The sequence below is a fragment of the Oncorhynchus keta genome, chromosome 30 (genome assembly GCF_023373465.1).
Source record: "Oncorhynchus keta strain PuntledgeMale-10-30-2019 chromosome 30, Oket_V2, whole genome shotgun sequence".
NCBI lineage: Eukaryota > Metazoa > Chordata > Actinopteri > Salmoniformes > Salmonidae > Oncorhynchus > Oncorhynchus keta.
Window position 1 is genome coordinate 58,037,459 of NC_068450.1, and position 24,122 is coordinate 58,061,580.

General features: G+C 43.0%; 1 protein-coding gene across 4 annotated transcripts in view; it reads right to left on the reverse strand.

The window, feature by feature from the left end:
• Window positions 1–15,597, reverse strand: part of LOC118363813 (potassium voltage-gated channel subfamily H member 7-like) — an 83,977-nt gene extending 68,380 nt beyond the window's left edge. For 2 of the 4 annotated variants that reach the window (XM_052488650.1, XM_035745053.2), the window contains exons 1-2: window positions 15,135–15,591; window positions 14,196–14,426 (exon numbers count right to left, since the gene is read on the reverse strand). In XM_052488650.1, the coding sequence (XP_052344610.1) occupies window positions 14,196–14,426; window positions 15,135–15,210 (307 nt within the window). In that variant the 5' untranslated portion in view covers window positions 15,211–15,591. Of the gene's footprint in view, window positions 1–14,195; window positions 14,427–15,134 lie in introns of all 4 variants that reach the window. The other 2 variants (XM_035745054.2, XM_052488651.1) reach the window with 2 other exon arrangements.
• Between the last annotated feature and the right edge of the window lie 8,525 nt (window positions 15,598–24,122).

The following is a 24,122-nucleotide window of genomic DNA, read 5'->3' on the forward strand; positions in this document are numbered from 1 at the left end:
TTGTCAAAGCTTCCTTAATGGTCGACTAGACGCTTTCCGCCCACCTTCAGAGAGAGAGAGACACTCAAGCAGCCCAGTCTTTTTCTAACAGGCAGCATGGAGGCTCCAGAAATGTAATCCTCCCTCCAGGGGACATTTAAAAACACAAAGAGCGGAGAGCAACTGATCCTGGAGGGAAGGGAAAGCGCTACTCTAACCCAGGGTTTCCCACGTTCTAACTCCATTAGGCGGGCCCTTCCCATGCAGCTCTGTGTCCTTGCTCTGGTTTGTATTTGTTAATGCACAACGGTTCAAGTAGTTGCTCCCTGTTTCAGTCCATTTTGCTTTCATTTGGTGCCTGGTGAATACGACCCTGTCCATGTCCGGAATGGATTGATGAGGTGGTGCTACTTTTGATTTTGTTCGTCTGTTGGATGCATTCAGCACCATACAGTGTCCCTGCGATCGCAAATGGCCGACTCGTCAAGAAAACAACGGAGAGTGATTGAAGGCTCAGTGGGTTCTAGAAAGAGCCGAGCTCTGAGTGGAGCTAGAAATACACAGTGTATACAAAACATGACATAGACTGACCAGGTGAATCCAGGTGAAAGCTATGATCCCTCATTCATGTCACTTGTTAAATCCACTTCAATCAGGGGAGATGAAGTGGAGGAGACAGGTTAAAGAAGGACTTTTAAGCCTTGAGACAATTAAGACATGGATTGTGTGTGTTTGCCATTCAGCAGGGGAATAGGTAAGACAAAATATTGAAGTTCCTTTGAATGGTGTATGGTAGTAGGTAGCCAGGCACACCGGTTTTTGTCAAGAACTGCAACGCTGCTGTGTTTTTCACACTCAACAGTTTCCCCTGTGTATCAAGAATGGTCCACCACCCAAAGGGCATCCAGCCAACTTGACACAATTGTGGGAAGCATTGGAGTCAACATGGGTCAGCAACTCAATATTAGGAAGGTGTTCCCAATGTCTGGGTATGCTCAGTGTATACATCATGACACTCCAGACGAAATCAGACTAGACATATGCTGGCGCTACATAGGCGTTGCATAATCTACCATCGTCTTTCCAAAGAGGCTGATTTACACTTGAGTAGGCTTCAACATACTACATGCTCATTTCAGTATTTTACCGATGTTGAAATGTAGAGGACACCTGCTGAAATGTGTTGGCAGCTAGCTGTTTGTACCTAACACACACAGCATCTTTTTCATTCAATGTCACTTCTTCAACATTTGCCCAAGTCCAAACTTTCAAGTAGGGAGAGTCTATGGCCGTGTCCGAACACCCGCACTTGTCCATGTCTTTAGTCCATGTTTTGAGTCTCGAGCACCGAAACACGGATATCCTACAGCCCATAGCCTTCCTTCGGAGAGCAACACTTGACGCAGATTCAAATGGACAGAAGTGAGGAGAAATAGCAAGTAGTAAATGTCTGCGTTTTGCCAATGCAAATGTGCTTTGATAATCTGGGCGTCAACTCTAATTGAGAAGAATGGCAGAAATGATCAAGTAACGAAATAGGTCGGTGTGCCCGGGGCGTTCTCTTATGGCATTGGAGGGTTGGCTGATTCAATCTCCGTCAAAGGCAGTCCATGGGCTGGGCTAAAGTGTGGATGCCAGCTTGGCATTTAGCATTAGTAATGGGCTGGTGAGTTCCTGGGAGGCGAGCCCAGGGTTGGGTAAGTTACCTTCTAAATGTAATCCGTTATAGTTACCTGTCCAAAATTGTAATCAGCAACGTAACTTTTGGATTACCCAAATTCAGTAACGTAGTCTGATTACATTCAGTTACTTTTAGATTACTTTCCCCTTAAGAGGCATCAGAAGAAGACACAAGTGTATGTTACCAATTGAGCCACATCTATTGCGATATTGCTGTTTACACAGCTGGCCATATATGGATATTACATTTTAATTTATGGGTTGGTTATGAGGGCTTCTTCTAACCCATCACTTTCTACTGTACTACATACTGTACTACATATAATAATATGATTAACATTATATCTTTACATTAAAAGTCTATTAGAATTCCAGTCATTCCAATAAATGTTATACCCCTTGATCTTCAAGAATAGGACTTGGAAATATGGAAGTATAGATTATTATTATTATTATGATGTTTTTTTACCTGAGCATAACTCCAAAACTAAGGACTAATTAGCAAAGCCTTACTCGGTTTAGTATTTTGTTGTCATGGAGGACTGACTGGGCTTATTGATTTGAGTTGAAGAATAAATGCTGCGCACATGGAGTGGCATGCTTTGAGCACTACTGAGTGCTATTTACATGTGGAAATGAATGCCATATGCTGCATTTGCTTTAGGTCTGTTGTTGACCTCTTTTTTGGTGACACCTTGATATCTTGATAGCATGCAGCTGTTTAAAGGGCAAATCCACAGATGAAACAATAACCAAATGACTCCCCACCTCTGTTTTGGTAAAAAACTGAGGGATGGGCCTGGAGAAATGTAACCACTCTCAGGTTCATAGACAGAACTATGGGTGCAAGGACTGACCATCTATGGTATCACAATTATTGTTTTAACCATGTTATGAGGCTATACAGTGTTTGTTTACATTTACAATATATCTACTTTGTGCGTGACACAAGTCATTTTTCCAACAATTGTTTACAGACAGATTATTTAACTCATAATTCACTGTACCACAATTCCAGTGGGTCAGAAGTTTACATACACTAAGTTGACTGTGCCTTTAAACAGCTTGGAAAATTCCAGTCAATGCTGTCATGGCTTTAGAAGCTTCTGATAGGATAATTGACATCATTTGAGTCAATTGGAGGTATAACTGTAGATGTATTTCAAGGCCTACCTTCAAACTCAGTGTCTCTTTGCTTGAAATTATGGGAAAATCAAAAGAAATCAGCCAAGACCTCAGAAATACAATTGTAGACCTCCACAAGTCTGATTCATTCTTGAGAGCAATTTCCAAACGCCTGAAGGTACCATGTTCATCTGTACAAACAATAGTACGCAAGTATAAACACCATGGGACTACGCAGCCATCATACCGCTCAGGAAGGAGACGCGTTCTGCCTCCTAGAGATGAACGTACGTTGGTGCGAAAAGTGCAAATCAATCCCAGAACACCAGCAAAGGACCTTGTGGAGATGCTGGAGGAAACAGATACAAAAGTGTCTATATCCACAGTAAAACGAGTCCTATATCGACATAACCTGAAACAAGGAAGAAGCCACTGCCTCAAAACCGCTATAAAAAATCCGGTTTGCAACTGCACGTGGGGACAAAGATTGTACTTTTTGGAGAAATGTCCTCTTGTCTGATGAAACAAAAATAGAACTGTTTGGCCATAATGACCATTGTTATGTTTGGAGGAAAAAGGGGGAGGCTTGCAAGCCGAAGAACACCATCCCAACCTTGAAGCACGGTCGTGGCAGCATCATGTTGTGAGGGTGCTTTGCTGCAGGAGGGACTGGTGCACTTCACAAAATAGATTGCATCATGAGGGAGGAAAATGATGTGGATATATTGAAGTAACATCTCAAGACATCAGTCAGGAAGTTAAAGCTTGGTCACAAATTGGTCTTCCAAATGGACAATGACCCTAAGCATACTTCCAAAATTGTGGCAAAATGGCTTAAGGACAACAAAGTATGTAAACTTCTGACCTACTGGGAATGTGATGAAAGAAATAAAAGCTGAAATAAATCATTCTCTCTACTATTATTTTGACATTTCACATTCTTAAAATGAAGTGGTGATCCTAACTGACCTAAGACAGCGAAGTGTTACTAGGTGTCACGACTTCCGCCGAATTTGGCTCCCCTGCCTGTTCGGGCGGTGCTCGGCGGTCGTTGTCACCGGCCTACTAGCCGCCACCGATCCCTTTTTCGTTGTCTGTTTGTTTTGTCTTATTAGTTTCACCTGTGTCCTGTTGTATGTGCTTAATGAGCTTCCTTATTCAAAGTATGTGTACCCGCCCTTGTTTTGTGCGGGATTGTATTTGTGTTACATGTGTGCGTTAGGTAGAGGTGTTTATATTTCTGGACTTGGCACCCTGTGTTTTGGGTAGTCACATTTACTGTCCGCGCCCTGTTTTTTGGGCTTGTTTTTTTTTGTGCCATATTAAAGAGCACCTTTTCCCAGTGGATTCCTTCCTCACCCACCTAGTTCCGCGTGACACTAGGATTAAATGTCAGGAATGATGAAAAACTGAGTTTAAATGTAGTTGGCTAAGGTATATGTAAACGTCCGACTTCACCTGTATATATACACTACCGTTCAAAAGTTTGGGGTCACTTAGTCATTTCCTTGTTTTCTGAAAGAAAAGCTCATTTTTTGAATATCTAGATAGGCGTACAGAGGCCCATTATCAGTAACCATCACTCCTGTGTTCCAATGGCACGTTGCGTTAGCTAATCATTTTTGTATAGTTCATCATTTTAAATGGCTAATTGATCATTAGAAAACACTTTTGCAATTATGTAAGCACAGTTGAAAACTGTTGTTCTGATTAAAGAAGCAATAACACTGTCCTCCATTAGACTAGTTGAGTATCTAGAGTATCAGCATTTGTGGGTTCGATTACAGGCTCAAAATGGCCAGAAACAAAGACTTTCTTCTGAAACTCATCAGTCTATTCTTGTTCTGAGAAATGAAGGCTATTCCATGTGAGAAATTGCCAAGAAACTGAAGATCCTGTATAACACTGTGTACTACCCCCTTCACAGAACAGCGCAAACTGGCTCTAACCAGAATAGAAAGAGGAGTGGGTGGCCCCAGTTCACAACTGAGCAAGAGGACAAGTACATTAGTGTCTAGTTTGAGAAACAGTCCTCAACTGGCAGCTTCATTAAATAGTACCCGTAAAACACCAGTCTCAACGTCAACAGTGAAGAGGCAACTCCCGGATACTTGCCTTCTAGGCAGAGTTCCTCTGTCCAGTGTTTGTGTTCTTTTGCCCATCTTAATCTTTCTTTTATTGGCCAGTCTGAGATATGGCTTTTTCTTTGCAACTCTGCCAGACTGCCCCGAAGGCCATTTTTATTTGTAATTCCAGCCCCTGTCCCCGCAGGAGGTCTTTTTCCTTCTGGTAGGCCTTCATTGTAAATAAGAATTTGTTCTTAACTGACTTGCCTAGTTCAATAAAGGTTTTTCATTTTAAGTCTATTTCCTCTTGAACCATGAACCATATGGTCTGTCTACTGGAAAATCATGGACAATATGGACACAGATATAACAAATGAATACTATATGAATACATTCTCAAGTATAAATTACCAAAGTTACGATAGATTGCCATATATTTTCTGTTAATTACCAAAATTACTGAAGATTCCGGTAACGTTGGTAAATTACCGGTAGCTTTGGAGCCCTAAATAGGAGTGAACGGAAAGAAAGAGGGAGTAACCAGAACTAGCTCAGACTCATCCACTATCTTCAATCTTTAAATGCATTGAAAATAACTTTTATATCAAACAATCTCAAGAAACATTTTGTGATTTTGTGATTAATCTCACTTTAATTCAATAAATCTCTCAAACTTGAAACCCATCAAAGGATCCCATCAATTTGTCAAGGAACTGTAGAAGTATCCTCCTCATTGAATACACAATGCACAAACAACCATGATTGGACCAACACAATCAACAGTCACCAGCAGTAGCGAATGAAATCGTGAATGACTGTTCATTCACAGATAGACTGTTCATTCACAGATAGACTGTTCACACATGTAAATCCATGAATGATACAAGTGAAGGGATCAGGGGTGAAAGTCCATTACACCAGATAATAATGGCCACAGAATCACAATTGTATCAATAAAGTGTACACCTACGCCTATATGTGTTGCACGGACAACCCTAAGAGGAGATATCTAAGCTCATTTGGAAATATTGATTTCCATATGTAGAATATATATCGAAATGGAGAGTGTATAACCTATCAAATATGTTTCTTATCCCTGCCAATATGTCGTTTGGCTGATCTTCTTTGACGGTAGCTAGCTGGGCTGGATGTTGTTTTGCAGGGATCTGGTGCACTGCTAGGATCTGGATAAAGTAGCCTCTAGGACTGTAGCCATATGGGGAGAGGATGGAGGGAAAATAGGAGGAGAGAAAAGAGGGGGGAGGGTGGGAAGAGAGAGTAGGAGAGGGAAGGGTGAAGAATACCGCCTGCATGGTTGGCTACTTTTTTGCTGTTTGGAGGCTGTTGTAAATGCCCTCAAGTCAGTCAGTCAGTCAGTCAGTCAAAGCAATACATAGATTTTGTTCCTGTTCAGAAGTAACACACCTGTTTTACAAATACAACAAATCAACAAGGATCTCATTAGTTGATTCAGGTGTTTTCAAAGCCTGAACACCCTGCTCTACATTCATCCATACTCAACCAGGCATGGCATCCCCTAGAGTAGAGTTCTGCATCAGGTCAGATACCCATGGTTCCCCACGGGTGACATGTGTGGAGATAAAATATAGGAGTGTCTACAGATGTAAGATCTTAATTTGATCACCCTGTTGCAGGATAGCGTTCTTCTAGTGTAATTTTGGTTAAAAAATACATTTAAAGTTTGTCATTTCCACTTTGAAAACAAAAAAATGTATCAATCCCTACAAAAATCTCCATTAATTAGAATCCACATAATAATTGACATTTCACGTTGCAGCTGGATTCTTTTCCTGCTGTAGCAAACAGGCCCAAATTAAGATCCTACATCTGTATATAGTGTCTTATATGGGCATGGCCCTACAGTATGTAGGCTACCCTATGGCTAAGTCTTAGGCATATCCAGTATCACAACTAGGGCACTAATGACAATTAACAGAATGAACTTCCTTTGACAAAACATCTCATTGAACATCTCATAATCCCTTGAACTGCACAAACAGCACGACTCAGCAATCTGCCCATCTCATGAGAATGGAATTGACAATCGTCATGGCTACAGTGAGCTCCAGTGCTTCAGGTGCTGGTGGAGACATGCCATGATAGATTAGAGAAGAGAACAAGATAATACATGTCGGCTGGTTCCATCCTCCATCTGTTGCTATGACAACACTATGCGGTAACTCTGTGACTAAAACAACCTCTGTTTTAGGGGTACATGAGTAGGGGGAGGGGCACACTAGGCACGAGAGCAGTTCATTGTGAACTGAAACTGATTTCCAAATGGTCATGCGAAGACGCAGCATTTTACCAAATGAAGTAGCCTGAAATAAATGATTTTACTGTTTCATTCTACACCCAATGTAGGGAGTACTTATATTTGTTCTGTTTCACACAATGTATTGTCATACATAACCAACCAATGCAAGAGTTTGCTTATTGCTTCAACATGCAAGCTGCCATCTCTCCGACACACCTACCAACAGGCTAGGACGTCATGAACTTTGACAGTAGTGCAAATCGAACTGGTGTACAATGAAAACCTATCCACAACAACACAGCTATTCATCCCTGTCATATTGTATACAAAAGTATGTGGACACCCCTTCCAATTAGTGGATTTGGCTATTTCAGCCACACCCGTTGCTGACAGGTGTATAAAATTGAGGGCACAGCCATGCAATCTCCATAGACAAACATTGGCACTCGAATGGCCTTACTGAAGAGCTCAGTGACTTTCAACGTGGCACCATCATGGGATGTCACCTTTCCAAAAAGTCAGTTCATCAAATTTCTGCCCTGCTAGAGCTGCCCCAGTAAACTGTAAGTGCTATTATTGTGAAGTGGAAATGTCGAGGAGCAACAACGGCTCAGCCGAAAAGTGGTAGGCCACACAAGCTCACAGAACAGGACCACCGGGTGCTGAAGCGCACAGAATGTAAAAACCATTTGTCCTCGGTTGCAACAATCACTACAGAGTTCTAAATTGCCTCTGGAAGCAAAGTCAGCACAATAACTGTTTGTGGGGAGCTTCACCATGTGCAATGCCAGGCGTCGGCTGGAGTGGTGTAAAGCTCGTCAGTATTGGACTCTGGAGCAGTGGAAACGCGTTCTCTGGAGTGATGAATCACGCTTCACCATCTGGTAGTCTGACAGACAAATCTGGGTTTGGTGGATGCCAGGAGAACGCTACCTGACCAAATGGATATATGTCAACTGTAAAGTTTGGTGGATGATCAATAATGGTATGGGGCTGTTTTTCATGGTTCGGGTTAGGGCCCTTAGTTCCAGTGAAGGCAAATCTTAACACTACAGCATACAATGACATTCTAGATTCTGTGCTTCCAACTTTGTGGCAACAGTTTGGCGAAGGCCCTTTCCTGTTTCAGCATGTGTACACCTGCTTGTCGACCCTGGCACCAGCTATCTGTCTGTCTCTCTCTCTCTCTCGCTCTCGCTCTCACTCTCTCTCTCTCGCTCTCTCTCTGTCTGTCTCTCCCTCTCTTTTCCCCACCTTTCTCTCGCTCTCTGTTTCTCTCTCTCTCCCTCTCTTTTCCCCATCTTTCTCTGTCTCTCCCTTCTCTCCCTCTCCCTCTAGCTTTTGGAATGAAGATTTTGGAATGAAATGATTTGTCAAGATTTGTGCAGAAGAACTTGACTGGTCTGCACAGAGCCCTGACCTCAACCCCATCAAACACCTTTGGGATGAATTGGAATGCCGACTGCGAGCCAGGCCTAATTGCCCAACATCAGTGCCCGACCTCACTAATGCTCTTGTGGCTGAATGGAATCAAGTCCCTCAGCAATGTTCCAACATCTAGTGCAAAGCCTTCCCAGAAGAGTGGATGCTGTTATAGCAGCTAAGGGGGGACCAACTCCATACTAATGCCCATGATTTTGGAATGAGATGTTCGACAAGCAGGTGTACACATACTTTTGGTCATGTAGTGTATCTATTAACTTTAAAGTTGCAGTGGGGCCCTGTTGTCATCGATACGCATATACTGTACTAACGTGAGACTGAGTCCCACTGTGAACACACTGCAGTAGAAGAGGATACCTCCAGGACTTGGCTGGACTCGTGGGAGGGGGGCAGAGAGTGGGAGAGAAATCTAGAGGGAGAGGGAGAGAGGGGAGAGACAGAGAAAGATGGGGAAAAGAGAGGGAGAGAGAGAGAAACAGAGAGCGAGAGAAAGATGTGGAAAAGAGAGGGAGAGACAGACAGAGAGAGAGCGAGAGAGAGAGAGTGAGAGAGAGTGAGAGCGAGAGAGAGAGACAGACAGATAGCTGGTGCCAGGCTCATCTATAATTGAGACAGGCTGCTCAGATGAGCTTGAATTAAATTCAAGAGGGTGTCCCCGTGATGGAAATATCCAGCACCTGAATTCTCCTCCCTCCCACTCACTGTATCTTTCTCCCTATCTCCCTCTCTATTTTGATCCCTCCCTCACTCTTTTCTTTCTCCATCTCTCTCCTTCTCCCTCCCTTTCTCCTTCTCTGTCCATCTTTCTTCCTCTTTCTTCCCCCTCTTTCTTTCTCTTTCAATCTCTTTTGCCTCAGTAGCATATGCACTGTTGGTGACATTACCTCAGTCTTCTCTCCTGATTCCGTGAGACTGTGGAACCTGATATAGCAGATTTGACTACAGGCCATACTGCAGAGAGATTATCTTGTTGGCACAGCAAATCCACATAAAAATGACATCCCACTCTCTGCTCTCGAAAGTCATTCAGTTCAATAGATGGCTTTATGCACATATCATCACTTTGCATACTACTACAGGTTGGTGCTTTGTCATGCCAATGGTGACAGAGAGCTTTGCTTCATGCTAGTTAGATGTGTTCAATGCCTATGGCGGAAAACCAGAGTGAATGATAGGGACTTTAATGTGGCCAATGAATGCAAAGTATTGTCTCGGATATTATAAGTACCTAACAAAACTGAAGAAAGACAATAACTAAACAGATTGGACATAACAACATGCACACACACACGCACACACACACACACACACACAAGCGCGCACGTACATACACACACACACACACACACACACACACACACACACACACACACACACACACACACACACACACACACACACACACACGCGCGCACGTACCCAGGCGCACGGCCTACGCGCACGGCAACACACACACGCACGTACGTACACACACACACGCACGCACACATACGCGCACTGCAACACACACACGCACGGCAACACACACACACACACACACACACACACACACACACACACACACACACACACACACACACACACACACACACACACACACACACACACACACACACACACACACACACACACACACACACACACACACACAGAGTTATATTTCTCAAGTGTGAAGGATGAGACTAATGGCAGATTTACTCAGAAATCCAGAAAAACTATGTTTCATGGGGTAGTCAATGTAATGTTTTGTTTTTAAAATGCCACTGATTGGAGTGAGCCATTATTGTGGCACCTACGTATCTAGACAGACAGCGCAACAGAGAGAGATAGAGAGCGAAAACAGAGAAACAGATAGACAGAGTGGAGAGAGAGAGAGAGAGAGAGAGAGAGAGAGCATGGGGAGAGAGAGAGAGAGAGAGAGAGAGAGAGAGAGAGAGAGATCTGAGAGAGAGAGAAAGAGAGAGAGAGAGAGAAAACAGAGAAACAGATGAAGAGCATGGTGAGAGAGAGAAGTGAGAGTGTGGTTGAGAGCAAAACCCTGAAATTCTAGAGAGAGCAGAGAGGGCGAGAGAGCAGAGAGAACATGGTGAGAGAGAGCATAGTGAGAGAGAGCATGGTGAGAGAGAGAGAGACAGACAGACACAGACAGACAGACAGACAGACAGACAGACAGACAGACAGACAGACAGACAGACAGACAGACAGACAGACAGACACAGACAGACAGACAGACAGACAGACAGACAGACAGACACAGACAGACAGACAGACAGACAGACAGACAGACAGACAGACAGACAGACAGACAGACAGACAGACAGACAGACAGACAGACAGACAGACAATAGAGAGAGAGAGAGAGAGAGAGAGAGCATGGTGAGAGAGAGAGACAGAGAGAGAGAGAGTACAAGTAAGAGTGTGTGTTGAATCAGGTATGCAAAACCCTGAAATTCTACAGTCACCAACTCATCTGTCCTCTCCCTCTCTGTTTACCTAATGTGTTTGTGTTTGGGCATGTCTGACCCTCTGGTCTAGAATGTTGACTTACCCTCATGTGTGTTACCCTCGTGACCTGCCCAGCACGCAATAAAAATATGGTCCCAATAAACCCTATGGGCCCTCGTCAAAAGCAGTGCACTAAATGAGGAATAAGGAGTCATTTGGGATGCAGCCCATGATGTTTATGCATGAGAGACGGTGATTGGCCACACAGCATGTATGAGTTTCTCTACTCACCCAATCCCCACAGTCTGTTCTGTGTAATAGAGGTTAAGGCTGTTTGATTATTCCATTTGAATATATGAATATGGTGAGAAATTCAAATTGAGAAATGATGTATTATAGTGGTGCCTCCACACAGACCACACACACACACAGAACACCGACTACATTCAACTGAACGGGCATTTGATTCAATAGAATAGTCTGCGTGTAATAGGATAGGTTTAGATGAAGCATTTGTAAAACAGGATGTTGTTGTGTGACAGAATTTCACGGCTGTCATTACACTACTTCGTGCAGAGTGAGAGACAGAGAAGGAGAACAGAAGAGAACTCTACTGTGAGCGTTCATCAGACCAATCTGAAACACGGATGAATGTGAAGACTGTAAATGGATCCCATCGCAGCACAGAGGCATCAAGCTCTGGTTTCCTCTTGATTACATTTTTTAAAAAAGGGACTGAATCGGAACGAATGATGTCACCACAGACACACGCACGCACGCACGCACTACATGATGTATAGTGATTACAATAAGATTGTCTTGTTCCGTCTCCAAAAGAAGCCACCTGCATGGCCTTAAGTGTTTCTGTTGTTGTAGTATTCAGGACACGCAGAGGGACAGCAGCGAACTGAAAGACAACTGAAATAGCCAACTGGAATGTGCCAACTGAAATGTACCACTTTTGATTGTACATTTGAAAGAAGTCGAGGTTGATAGTAGAATAGAGATGGCGTTAAGATCATTGCAACATTGCATCACACTCGGCACCTCTTATGTTGTAGGACGTGAGGTAAGCAGCCATTTTGGTTCCTTGAATGCACAGCAGTTCCGAGCGAGAGGCATAAGTCACTTACTAAAGGACTACGCAATCCCTAATGTCTGATGTAAGTGCAGGAAACGGTTCGAGGAGGAGAGAGACTTTGTGCTGTAACTTTATAGCAGAACCAAGCTAGAAAAGGAACACCAAAGGTTCCCCAAAAGGTCAAGATGTCAACCCATAATAGATTCATCTGCCTGACAAAATTCTGCTGAGGCAAGAAAATCCTTCACAGTTTGTAAAGGACAGAGACTGGATGTCAGGACTACGGGTCGGGGGATTACTGTAAATTGGAGGAGATTGGCCTACAGGCTCCAAGTGGTCCATGGGAGAATCCAACCAAATGACCAATCACCCACGCCACAATCACATCTCTCTCTGCAACACAATATCAGAGAGAAATCCGATTTTCACCCAGGCCCAACCATGCCTATGCCCCTGATGTGCATACCAGTCATGTCGTTTTAACACACTCAAACCCACAATATGAGTGTTTTATAATGCAACGCCTATGATCAAATCAATTGTTATAAGGAGGTGAAAATACTGTCTGTGTTATGAGAGGTCCCTCCCTAGACGGCTCATGGTCTGAGTCCCAAATGGCACCATATTCCCTACCTGTGTACTACTTTTCACCACAGCCCTATGGGTCCTGGTCAAAAGGAGTGCACTATATAGGGAAAAGGGTGCCCTTTGGAACGCAACTTACGGAGTCAGGAAGTTTAGACACTGAGGTAATTAGAGCCTTTACAGCTCCAGCAACGATAATTAGGACCCCTCTTTCTCTACCCCTCCAATCTTTCTTTTCATCCCTTCATCCCATCTCTAGGGGCTGGCCTGGCCAGTGAAAGATAGCAGGACAGACACTATTGATTCATTCTCCCAACACGGCAGGTTTGAAGATCAATGCAACATGAAGGTATTTGTGTCCTCATTAAGCGATCGATGCCTGTGAGGCCTCTCCTATGTTGGAAAAAACACACTGCAGAGTTGGTCCATTCGGAAGACTTTGGAGCACTGATATGAGTTTGTGGTAATGAGGTGTTTATTGCCATGGCCACGTCACAACCCATGTGTTCATCCACACCTCTATACCTAGATCACTTTATCAGACCCCCAGACTATGTCCTGGCTTAGTAAAAGTACAAGTCCCTAGTTCCCTCGATGTCGTCCTCTCTTTCTTCACCTTTATACCTCTGTCATCCATCTCTCCAGTACGGTCCTCCACCCTACCTGTCCACATCCCCCTATCCACATGCAAGGTTCTCCCCAGGATTTCTTTTAACAAGGTGTAAATGTCGTGTCAGCACACAGCAACCCATGTTTCATGACCAGTCACCAACTTTAACCCGGCTTCAACCAGCTCTTATGAAACTGTGCAGCCCTTGTAGGTGGAAATGTCAGCTAGGCCAGTGATTACATACACCTTGACCATTACGCAACCGCTACAAGCTTAGTCATCTGGATAGGAAGGAATCTCATCGTTAGAGGGCACAGCATGCACCCTGGGTGACCCTGGTTATTGGATATGGGAGAGGTGGTTTAAACTTTCACTCTGCCACTCGCTAAGCATGTGACCCATCAAAACAATAGCAGCTGTCATGCCAACTCATAATCTCCATGGAAAATTCAGAAGCGGCTTAAACTACACGACTCATTCAATTATATGTCACCTTTTTATGTATTTAGCCAAGAGGCAATGGATTTGACCAATTTATTTTTGTTTCTAGGTTTGTGCAATATTCAATTTCCTATTCAAGTGTATGGAGATGCAATTGTCTTCACAAATAGATACTGAGTTGTTCTACTTCAAAAGCTCTGGACAGAAACCCCCTCCATCTGAGCGGCAAGAAATGAGATGTCAAACATACACCTCTGTCCGTGTTTTTGTTCAACACAAATGACCTGCTGACGGGTTTACTTCAGAAAAGTCCCTTGTCAAGCCAAGCCCATTCCATTTCCTGTCTCTCCTGCATTATTATGTCACCATTCACTGACCCATATTCTGCCTCAATTTGGTCATATAAACAGAAAAGCATGAGCAACGAGCCCCAGTGGGGAGGACTCTGTGGTCCGTACTCACCATCCTTGCGGTGGTAGGTGATCTCCACCTTGCGCTCCTCAGACCCCATCAGAGCCTGGGCTACCTGGGCGATGGCATGCCTGTTGGTGAACTCTCCGTGGAGGAAGTCGCAGGTGCACGGCCTCTGCATCACATCCGCCCGCGAGAAGCCGGTCATCTCACAGAAGCCGTCGTTGCAGTAGATTATGGCGCAGTTCTGAACCCGGGCATTGGCTATAATGAATTTCTTATCTGTGAAGGTGTAGAAGAGTGTATGATCATAGTGGGGAAGAATGGGATGGTTAACACATTCATGGTAGCATCAGAGGTATGTGAGATAATACCACTCTGCATGATGCTTTATATACAGTATAAAATATTCACTGTATTATAAATCACTCAAAAATATACAGATGATCCATTAAACATTTCTCTTTCAGTCCTATCATGGCTAAGGGTGCATTGCTTCAGTATTTGTTAATGGAGGTGTGTGCTTCATTCCTCTTGATTCATGTTCATGCCATAGCCATACTATAAAACAGAGAGATCCACATTGAATAACTGGCACATAACCACCTGACCATAACCATCTCAAATGTGGGAGTATTTGAAAAAGGTTATATGTATGTGATTTGGATGCTACTTATTGCCATGCAATCTTGTGGAGAAACATAAGTGGTTGCTACTTTGAAGTAGCTTAGATAATGCTCAATGATATCCCATATTTAAATTATTTTACCCTCAACTCTCCCACTTCTAAAGTATCACAAGCGCAACAATATTAGCTCTACTCTTACTGATTGTTAAAAAAAATTGTTGTCGAAGTACCAATTGTCAGATCAAAAATATTAACTTCATTTATTTTGTACGTGTGCATGCAAGGAAAATACATTTTCCTACCATTATGAATATTATGAATTTAAAGATACATTATTGTGAAAACACAAAGATAATACTCACTTTGTCCCTCAAATTTCTTTATAATTATCCCCAAAAAGGTGTTTTGTGGCGCAACATGACCTCTCCGAACAGGCATGATTATTCCAAAAAATGCGAAAGATTCCGCTGTCCAAGTAGGAACGCACCTTTCTCCTGAGACTCAAGTTCTAGTGGCTCCAACCGCTAAAGCCTAAATGTCTCCCCGTTGCCTACACTCATCCTTAGGAAATCTCCCCCTCTTCCGACCTTTCCTTACTTCAACAAAAATATGGTCCGGCTAGGGCGCATTTTGACGCCTTCAAAGTGCACTTCGACAGCATTGACTCTGGAGTAAAAGGTTGTTGTACAGCGTAGTTTCTCCAACATTTCAAAATGATCCGCCGCTCTATAGCGTTGCGCTCGCTGCTACTGCTGCTGTGGTGGGGAATGGACTGATGCCTGCGGTGCCACCGACAGTGACGTTACCCCGCTCAGGCTGCGCTCAGCTCGTGCACCTTGCGATCAAGGCTGTGGAGGAAATCATATATCCATGCGTTGAGAAGAAGCTATGGGTGACGCCAGGCCAGGGCAATAAAGCTGTATCGTCTATTTTTACATAGACCCATGGAAAACACGTGGGTTTATGTCTCACGTTGACTGTGGCATGCCTGTAATTGCCAATGCATATAATGCATACGATGACTGCATGAATTCTAGACATACTGTAGTTGTTTATCAGATACAGAGAAATATACAGATCCACAAATGAATCAAAGGAAACAGGCTACAAGCACGAATGAGTCTTTGAAACACAGGCTACGACACTAATGATTCTATCAAGTTTCAAAGAGGGGGAAAACGTTGTAGATGTGGTTCCCTGTCCATGGTGCTGAAGTTGTAACAAAACTCCTTTTAGAAGGACACACACGCACAAGCTCCCTCTTAAAACATCTGTCTCGGGATCTCTGCACAACCTCACCATCCATCTGGTCCACTGAGAAAACAATACAATAGTCAGGCGGCAGGGGAAGATACTAAGGCGCACAAAGCAGGCGAAGTCAGGATTTAGAACCTTTGCGTCTCTCAATGATTACCATACGGAGCAGTCATTCCGATTTGTCTCTCTACGCTGTAAGACTTGTCTGTCATTTCAACAGCAAAACACTGTAGAATGCACAGTCAAATGCGGCACATGTGTTTTACTGCGTTAATGTTGTAGATTGCACTGCTTTACGGGTAAAATGCAGAAAAATACTGTTATTAACTGTTATTTGAAGCCTCCTGTAAAAATGACTCTAACATACTGTATTTCTTCACAGTAAAAGCTTATAGCTACTGTAGATTCAAAGTTGCAGATTCAGACGCCAACCTCATACTGTGACACACGTGACGCTCAGACTATTTTAGTAAATATCTTCTTAGCAGTGGTGAAGTGGAATAATATTTGTATCACATGCCGGTTTGGTGCTGCACCTTGACTTGTTTATAAGTATCTTTACTGATAGACAACTTTGAAAACTGCATGTTTTCTTAGGTAACCATATGTGTTAACTTTTGCACTGTTGGTTAGAGCCTGTAAGTAAGCATTTCACTGTAATGTCTACTACACCTGTTGTATTCGGCGCACGTAACAAATACACGTTGATTTGATTTGGTTTGTTTACTTCTATTGTCAATTGTATTGTTCATTGTTTTTAATGTTGTTACTAATTTGAATAAATGTATTTTATGTGCAAATGTATTGTTTTTTTACATTTAGATTCCAGGGAGAATTTCACTGTAAATCTACAGCATTATTCTGGCACCAGAGTTGCCAGCTTAATAGTGTAATTTTGCTTTTTAGAAGCGATGCTGAAATATGTTTGGAACAATTTTCCCGACTGTCAAACATATTACAGCATCGCTGCTGTACATTTAGTATTCATTTGTAAAAGTATAAATTACTAAAGTTACAATAGATTACCTGTTAATTACCTAAATTAAGTACAATTCTGGTAACGATGGTAAATTACGGGTATATTTGCAAACCTACGTTTACTTAACTGAAGTTAAATTGAAAAAGTAGTTCACTACATCCAAACTACTTAGTCATAGGTTACTATATCACACACACACACACACACACACAACACGCACGCACGCACGCACTCACGCACGCACGCACACACACACACACACACACATACACACACACACACACACACACACACACACACACACACACACACATACACACACACACACACACACACACACACACACACACACACACACACACACACACACACACACACACACACACACACACACACACACACACACATACACACACACACACACACACACACACACACACACACACACACACACACACACACACACAACACACACACACACACAAACACACACACACACACACACACACACACACACACACACACACACACACACACACACACACACACACACACACACACACACACACACACACACACACACACACACACACACAAAAAACACACAAAAACACACACACACAAAAACACACACACAAAAACACACACACACACACACACACACACACACACACAAATTGCTGAAAAGGGCATGACTTCCCCACAGTCTGAATCACATTAAGGGTCGGTGTGACAGCCTTTTATGAATTGTGCTCATTTCACACACCCAACTCACTGATTAGACTGGCACTGTTTTGGCACCGCCACACAATCTGTCACAGCATTCACTGGATCAAACACGAGACAGAGAACCAGATTGGAGTGTGTATAAGAACAAATTGTCCTTTCCGACAACAATCTGAATGAAACACCATAACATCTGAACTTCCTGCTATCAGATGACATGCCAAAAACATTGTAAGAAGCAGCAAAAACAGACAAAAGGTCTCTGAATCCTAGCATTCTACTTCAATGAAATGGCAGTCTGCATACTGTATGTTGTTGATTATTTTTGCTATCTGTTCAGACACGTGGATGTGGGAAATATAGTTCACACCGAGAGGTTATTTCCATGTATTGAAAGCTGCAGTGAACCCTACGACTATACATGAAGTGGACCAACAAGAATGTGTTCTACTGTCACCTGCCCCAAATCACCAGCAAGACAATAAGACTGGGAACAGTTTCTCTCCATCTTATCTGGATGTGAGAGACCCGTAGGCTGCAGCTGTGACGGCAGATAGTGCTTACTGAAATTACCCACAAAAGGATTTCTCTGGGCAAAAGTAAAAGACGTGTAGCTACCTACAATTCTGAGAGACATTTCCCCCTGACTCATGTCCATGATAGCTGTTACAGTATTTATGAAAAATAAACACAGCTTGGTGTAATCCTTTTCTCAGGAGTCACGTTCGACTCGTTCATGAGTGAAATGCAGAGAGAGAGGGGGCAGTGGCTGAATATGTTCGAATGAGATAGATAGGGAGGGATTGTATTGTTATCTGTGTATGAGGAGGAATAATAATGACGGTTTATGCCCTGCTATTGTTTTAATTTGGATTTTATTTTTGTACCCAAATATACTTTATTTGAGGGAGGGAGGGAGGGAGGGAGGGAGGGAGGGGGGGGATTAAAATGAGAGATAGAGGCTGTGTTCTATTCACACAATTACCCACAGTGCATTATTTAGGCGGAGAAATAGAAAGGGCGATGGAACGGAAAAAAGGGAGGGAGGGAGTGGTTAAAAAGAGATGAGTAGAGATCATCTTTTGGAATTCTAAGTTTTTCATGATACAGTCTGGCTTGTTTTACACAATGTCACAAAATCTTTGTTCAATATTTACGACATACTAATCATGAGAAGAAAAGGCTTACGCTGCATATACAGATGTAGGATTTTAATTTGACCAGCAAATAATCCTGCAGCAACAGGATGTTGCTTGATCGGTGATTAGGTTATTAGTTGGCAGTGGTGTAAAGTACTTAAGTAAAAATACTTGAAAGTACTACTTTTGTACTACGTATTTTGGTGTGTCTGTACTTTACTTTACTATTTGTATTTTTTAAAACTTTTACTTTTTCTTCACCACATTCCTAAAGAAAATAATGAAATTTCTATACCATACATTTTCCCTGACACCCAAAAGTACTTGTTACAATTTGAATGCTTAGCAGGACAGAATTTTTTTCCAATTCACGCTCTTAACCCGTGTGTGGTATTCGGGTCTGTGGAACCCATTTTCAATGTTTACTCAAATAAAAAACAATACAATTCATTATTTTTTCAACCTGAGACTTGGTTCATTCAGCCCCAGGACCAGCCCATCAGCAGCCAGCCCCAGGACCAGCCCGTCAGCAGCCAGCCCCAGGACCAGCCCGTCAGCAGCCAGCCCCAGGACCAGCCCGTCAGCAGCCAGCCCCAGGACCAGCCCGTCAGCAGCCAGCCCCAGGACCAGCCCGTCAGCAGCCAGCCCCAGGACCAGCCCGTCAGCAACCAGCCCCAGGACCAGCCCGTCAGCAACTAGCTCATCAGCGGACTGCAGGAGGAGAAATATGTATGTAAAAAATAGTTTAAACTGTCTTCTTGCCCAAGGAATGAGCCACTCCGCATGGCTGCCAATGTGATAAGGATGCAACCAGGGCCGTCGCAGATGGTGGTTACTCATGTGCAGGACATAAAGTCTTCTTTTGAATTGTTCATCCCAGACACCATCAAGGACATCATTCTGGACTGCACTTATATGGAGGGAAGGCGTGTTTTTGGAGAAGAGATGGAAGGAGATGGACCAAACATGCATACTTTGGGGTTCTTATCCTGGCTGGTGTTTTCAGATCCAATATGGAATCCACAGAATCCCTGTGGGATGCAGAAACTGGGAGAGAACTTTTCCCGTGCAACAATGTCTCAATGTAACAATGTAAAACTTCCACATTATATCCTCTTTGATAACCGAGACACCAGACCAGCTCTGCGGCAGTGAGACAAGCTAGCTGCAATCAGGTCAGTGTGGGACAAGTGGGTGGACCGCCTTCCCCTGTTTTTACAACCCTGGCACGCAACGTTACTGCTGATGAGCAGCTTATCCCATTTAGGGACCGCTGCCCCTTCAGGCAGTACATACCATCTTAACCAGTCAAATATGGAATCAAGATCTGGACTGCCTGTGATGCTGCTTCATCATATGTGTGGAACATGAAAGTGTATACGGGGAAACCAGATGGAGGAGCCCCTGAGAAGAACCAAGGGATGCGGGTTGTCCTGGACGTGACACAGGGACTCCGTGGCCACAACATCACATGCAATAACTTTTTTACTTTGCACAAGCGGGGACAGGAGATCGTCAAGAGGAAGCTGACGATGGTAGGAACAGTACGAAAAAACAAGCCAGAGCTCCCACCTCTCTGAATACATGGAACATGCCTATCAATTCCTCTAAGTTTGTGTTCAAGGCCGACACGTCTCTATTGTCCTACATGCCAAAGAAAGGCAAAAATGTGGTACCCATAAGTACGTTGCATAGGGATGGGAGAATCTGTGGCCAGGAACATCAAAAAACAGAAATCATAATGGATTACAATACCACAAAAGGAGGAGTGGACAATTTAGACAAGCTGGTCACCTGTGATATTCTTCAACATCTTGGACCTCTCGGCGTACAACGCGTTTGTCATCTGGATGGTGTCGAACCCAGATTGGAACAGAGGGAAACTCCAGAGGAGATTGCTCTTTCTCGAGGAGCTGGGCAAGGCATTGGTAAGACCTCAAATCCACAGCAGGCAACATATCCCAAGGACCCCATCTTCTGCAGCCATCACAAGGAGGATTCAGGAGGAGGATGCTGTTGAGATGCCCCATCCGCCCATCCGTCCAACCCACAGAACCAACAACTCCAATACCGAGAGTAAGTGTGAGTGATGCTGTTGCATGTGGGCTTGACTGACTCTCCTACCTTGGCCTGCTGTAACTTTATATGTGAGTGAGTGAGTGAGTGAGTGAGTGAGTGAGTGAGTGAGTGAGTGAGTGAGTGAGTGAGTGAGTGAGTGAGTGAGTGAATGAATGAATGAATGAGTGAATGAGTGAATGTTAGTAAAATTCCTGAACTAAGTGTTTTCATCATTCTAGATTACAGCCGGTAGCAACAAGTAGAAGTGCTGTGATGTGTGTGGACACAAGAAGGACAAGAAGAAACAGTGAACAAGTGCAAGAAATACATTTGCAACACACACACACAGTAAAATTCTGTCCCTCATGTGGTGTATGGACCGGCCTTAACTTGTGTTCAATGGGGCTCATTTACCATTTCCATAAAATACTGTATGTAAAATTTGTCCTTCCAACTTGTTCAGTAAAAGCAATGAACATCAATAGTGATGAAAACCTTGTTTCATTTATATTTGTTCAAGATAAACATGACTTATTCCACCCATGTCTTGATTATAATGGATTTTTATCTACAAAAAATCACATTTTATCCCAAAAAACATATAGCGTTTTTATTGATAAATGTGATCTAGCAGGTAAATGGCAAATATTAACCATGTATGCTGTTTATATTGCTCATAATTTATATAAGTCAACATCTAAGTATTAAGTATTTTTATGTAAATTGATATGGCTGTATTGTTTTAAAAACCCAATAATGTTGTTGGTCAGACCAGCGAACATTGGGTGGATAACAAAAACATGAACACCACACAAGGTTTAAAGAGAAAATCCCTTGTCATCCCTACTACATCTGATCTGGCAGACTCACTAAACACAAATGCTTAATTTGTAAATGATGTCCGAGTGTTGGAGTGTGCCCCTGGCTATCCGTAAATTTAAAAAACAAGAAGATTGTGCCATCTGGTTTGCTTAATATAAAACATTTGAATTTTTTTATACTTTTACTACTGAAACTTTAGTACATTTTACCAATTACATTTACTTTGATACTTAAGTATATTTAAAATCAAATACTTTTAGACTTTTACTCAATACATATTTTACTGGGTGAATTTCACTTTTACTTCAGTCATATTCCAGAACTCTATCTTTACTTTTTCTCAAGTATGACAATTGGGTACTTTTTCCACCACTGTTAGTTGGATATAGGCTATATGAAAAAATGCAATACTGTTAATTTAACTGTGTCTAAGTGTGGTTTTTCAGTGAATTTATTTAACTCATGAAAGCTCATCTGCATTTAACTTCCGGGTGTTTTCTGAAACGAGAATATCCAATCATAAGCTTGCATCTGTCTCTCTGTCAGCCCATTCATTTTGAGTGAATCTGTTGTCAGTATGTGGAGCAATTTAGAAACAGCAGTCAAGGCCTTTAATCCACAGATCACACCAGGGCAAATGCCTCGCTGCTCCCAGGAATGACCCATTCCTCCTCTTTTTCTCACTCAATCTATTGCTCTGTCTCTCTCTCTCTCTGTCCTACCCTCTCTCTCTCTCTCTATCTCTCTGTGGATATTAAACACATGAGCACATGTTTAGATTTTGGCACATGTTTATATTGGGCTCCAGAGTGGCACAGCAGTCTAAGGCACTGCATCTCAGTGCAAGAGGCGTCACTACAGACCCTGGTTAGATTCCAGGCTGTATCACAACCGGCCGTGACTGGGAGTCCCATAGGGCGGCGCACAATTGGCCCAGAATCGCCCGGGATTGGCCCGGGGTAGGCTGTCATTGCAAATAAGAATTTGTTTTTAACTGACTTGCCTAGTTAATTAAAGGTCAAATAAATAACATAAATATCAATGCTCATATTTAGCCTAGTAACGAGTTTTCAAAGGTCAAATCTACAGGTAACTGCTAAAATAAAGGAAGAACCAACATAAAGTGTCTTAATAGGTCGTTGGGCCAACACAAGCCAGAACAGCTTCAATGAGCATTGGCTTGGATTCTACAAGTGTCTGGAACAAGTTGTTGTAACCTTTTTGTGCCTCACACATTTACCACCGCTTTCTCCACTTTGGGTACAGGGTTGATGGGAAAGGATTGCTGCAGCCCAGGGGCCAAGGTGTTGGAATGGCAGTGATAGCCTGTCCTGTCACCTCCAGAGATACCAACGTGTGTGTGTGTGTGTGTGTGTGTGTGTGTGTGTGTGTGTGTGTGTGTGTGTGTGTGTGTGTGTGTGTGTGTGTGTGTGTGTGTGTGTGTGTGTGTGTGTGTGTGTGTGTGTGTGTGTGTGTGTGTGTGTGTGTGTGTGTGTGTGTGTGCATCTGAATCCTTGTCTTCTGTCACCATCCAGACTAACAGGCTTCCACGGGTCATCAACAGAGCAAAAAGTGTCACCCCCCCATTCCTCAGATGTATCACCCGGAACACTGCACTGTACCTTGTTTCAATCACCACACACCCAACACTCTGGACCAAACACTGTGGGTGTCTGGCAGGGAGAGAGTGAGGGGATTGTGGAGACATACGATGTTCTCCTTGTGTAAAAATATGTCGCCTCATAAGATGTTGAAAGGTGCATAGAATTGAATGAACAGGACACGTTTAGGACAATGTGTTAAGTGGGTTTATTAGTTTCCTATTGTAAGTATCAGGCACTTGCCTAATTTCTCAGTAAAAAGCTGTACAAAGTGTTGAGAGGTGGCATGGCTTAGAACCCTAATCATGAACATGTCCTCGAGGGGGGGAAACATATGTAAGCACTTGGGAAGCCTGCTGCTGGTAGAATACTAAACGACCGATACGCCTTACATTATCTAATAGATGTGGACTCACAAAGAGCTATCTAATGAGTAGGTTTATCATGCAACACACACAGGTGGTGATGACTTAATCTGTCAAATGAAATCGCCGGAGAATGTCCTAAAACAACATAAGAATGAATTGAAGAATGTCTTGTAATCCACTGAAACGTAATCTTGATCTTAGTTCTTTTGAGCTCGCTGGTTAATTCCAATGGCCTTTGTCCAAATCGTTTAGATCTATGTTTAAATACAAAATGTGAACAATATTCATGAATGTCTCTCAAAGAGATTCTATCATCGCACGCTGACCTCGTGCGTTTGCTGCCATTCTTCAGGTATAGCACACTGCAAAAGTGCCTCTTTGGAACTTCTTCTCAGATCAC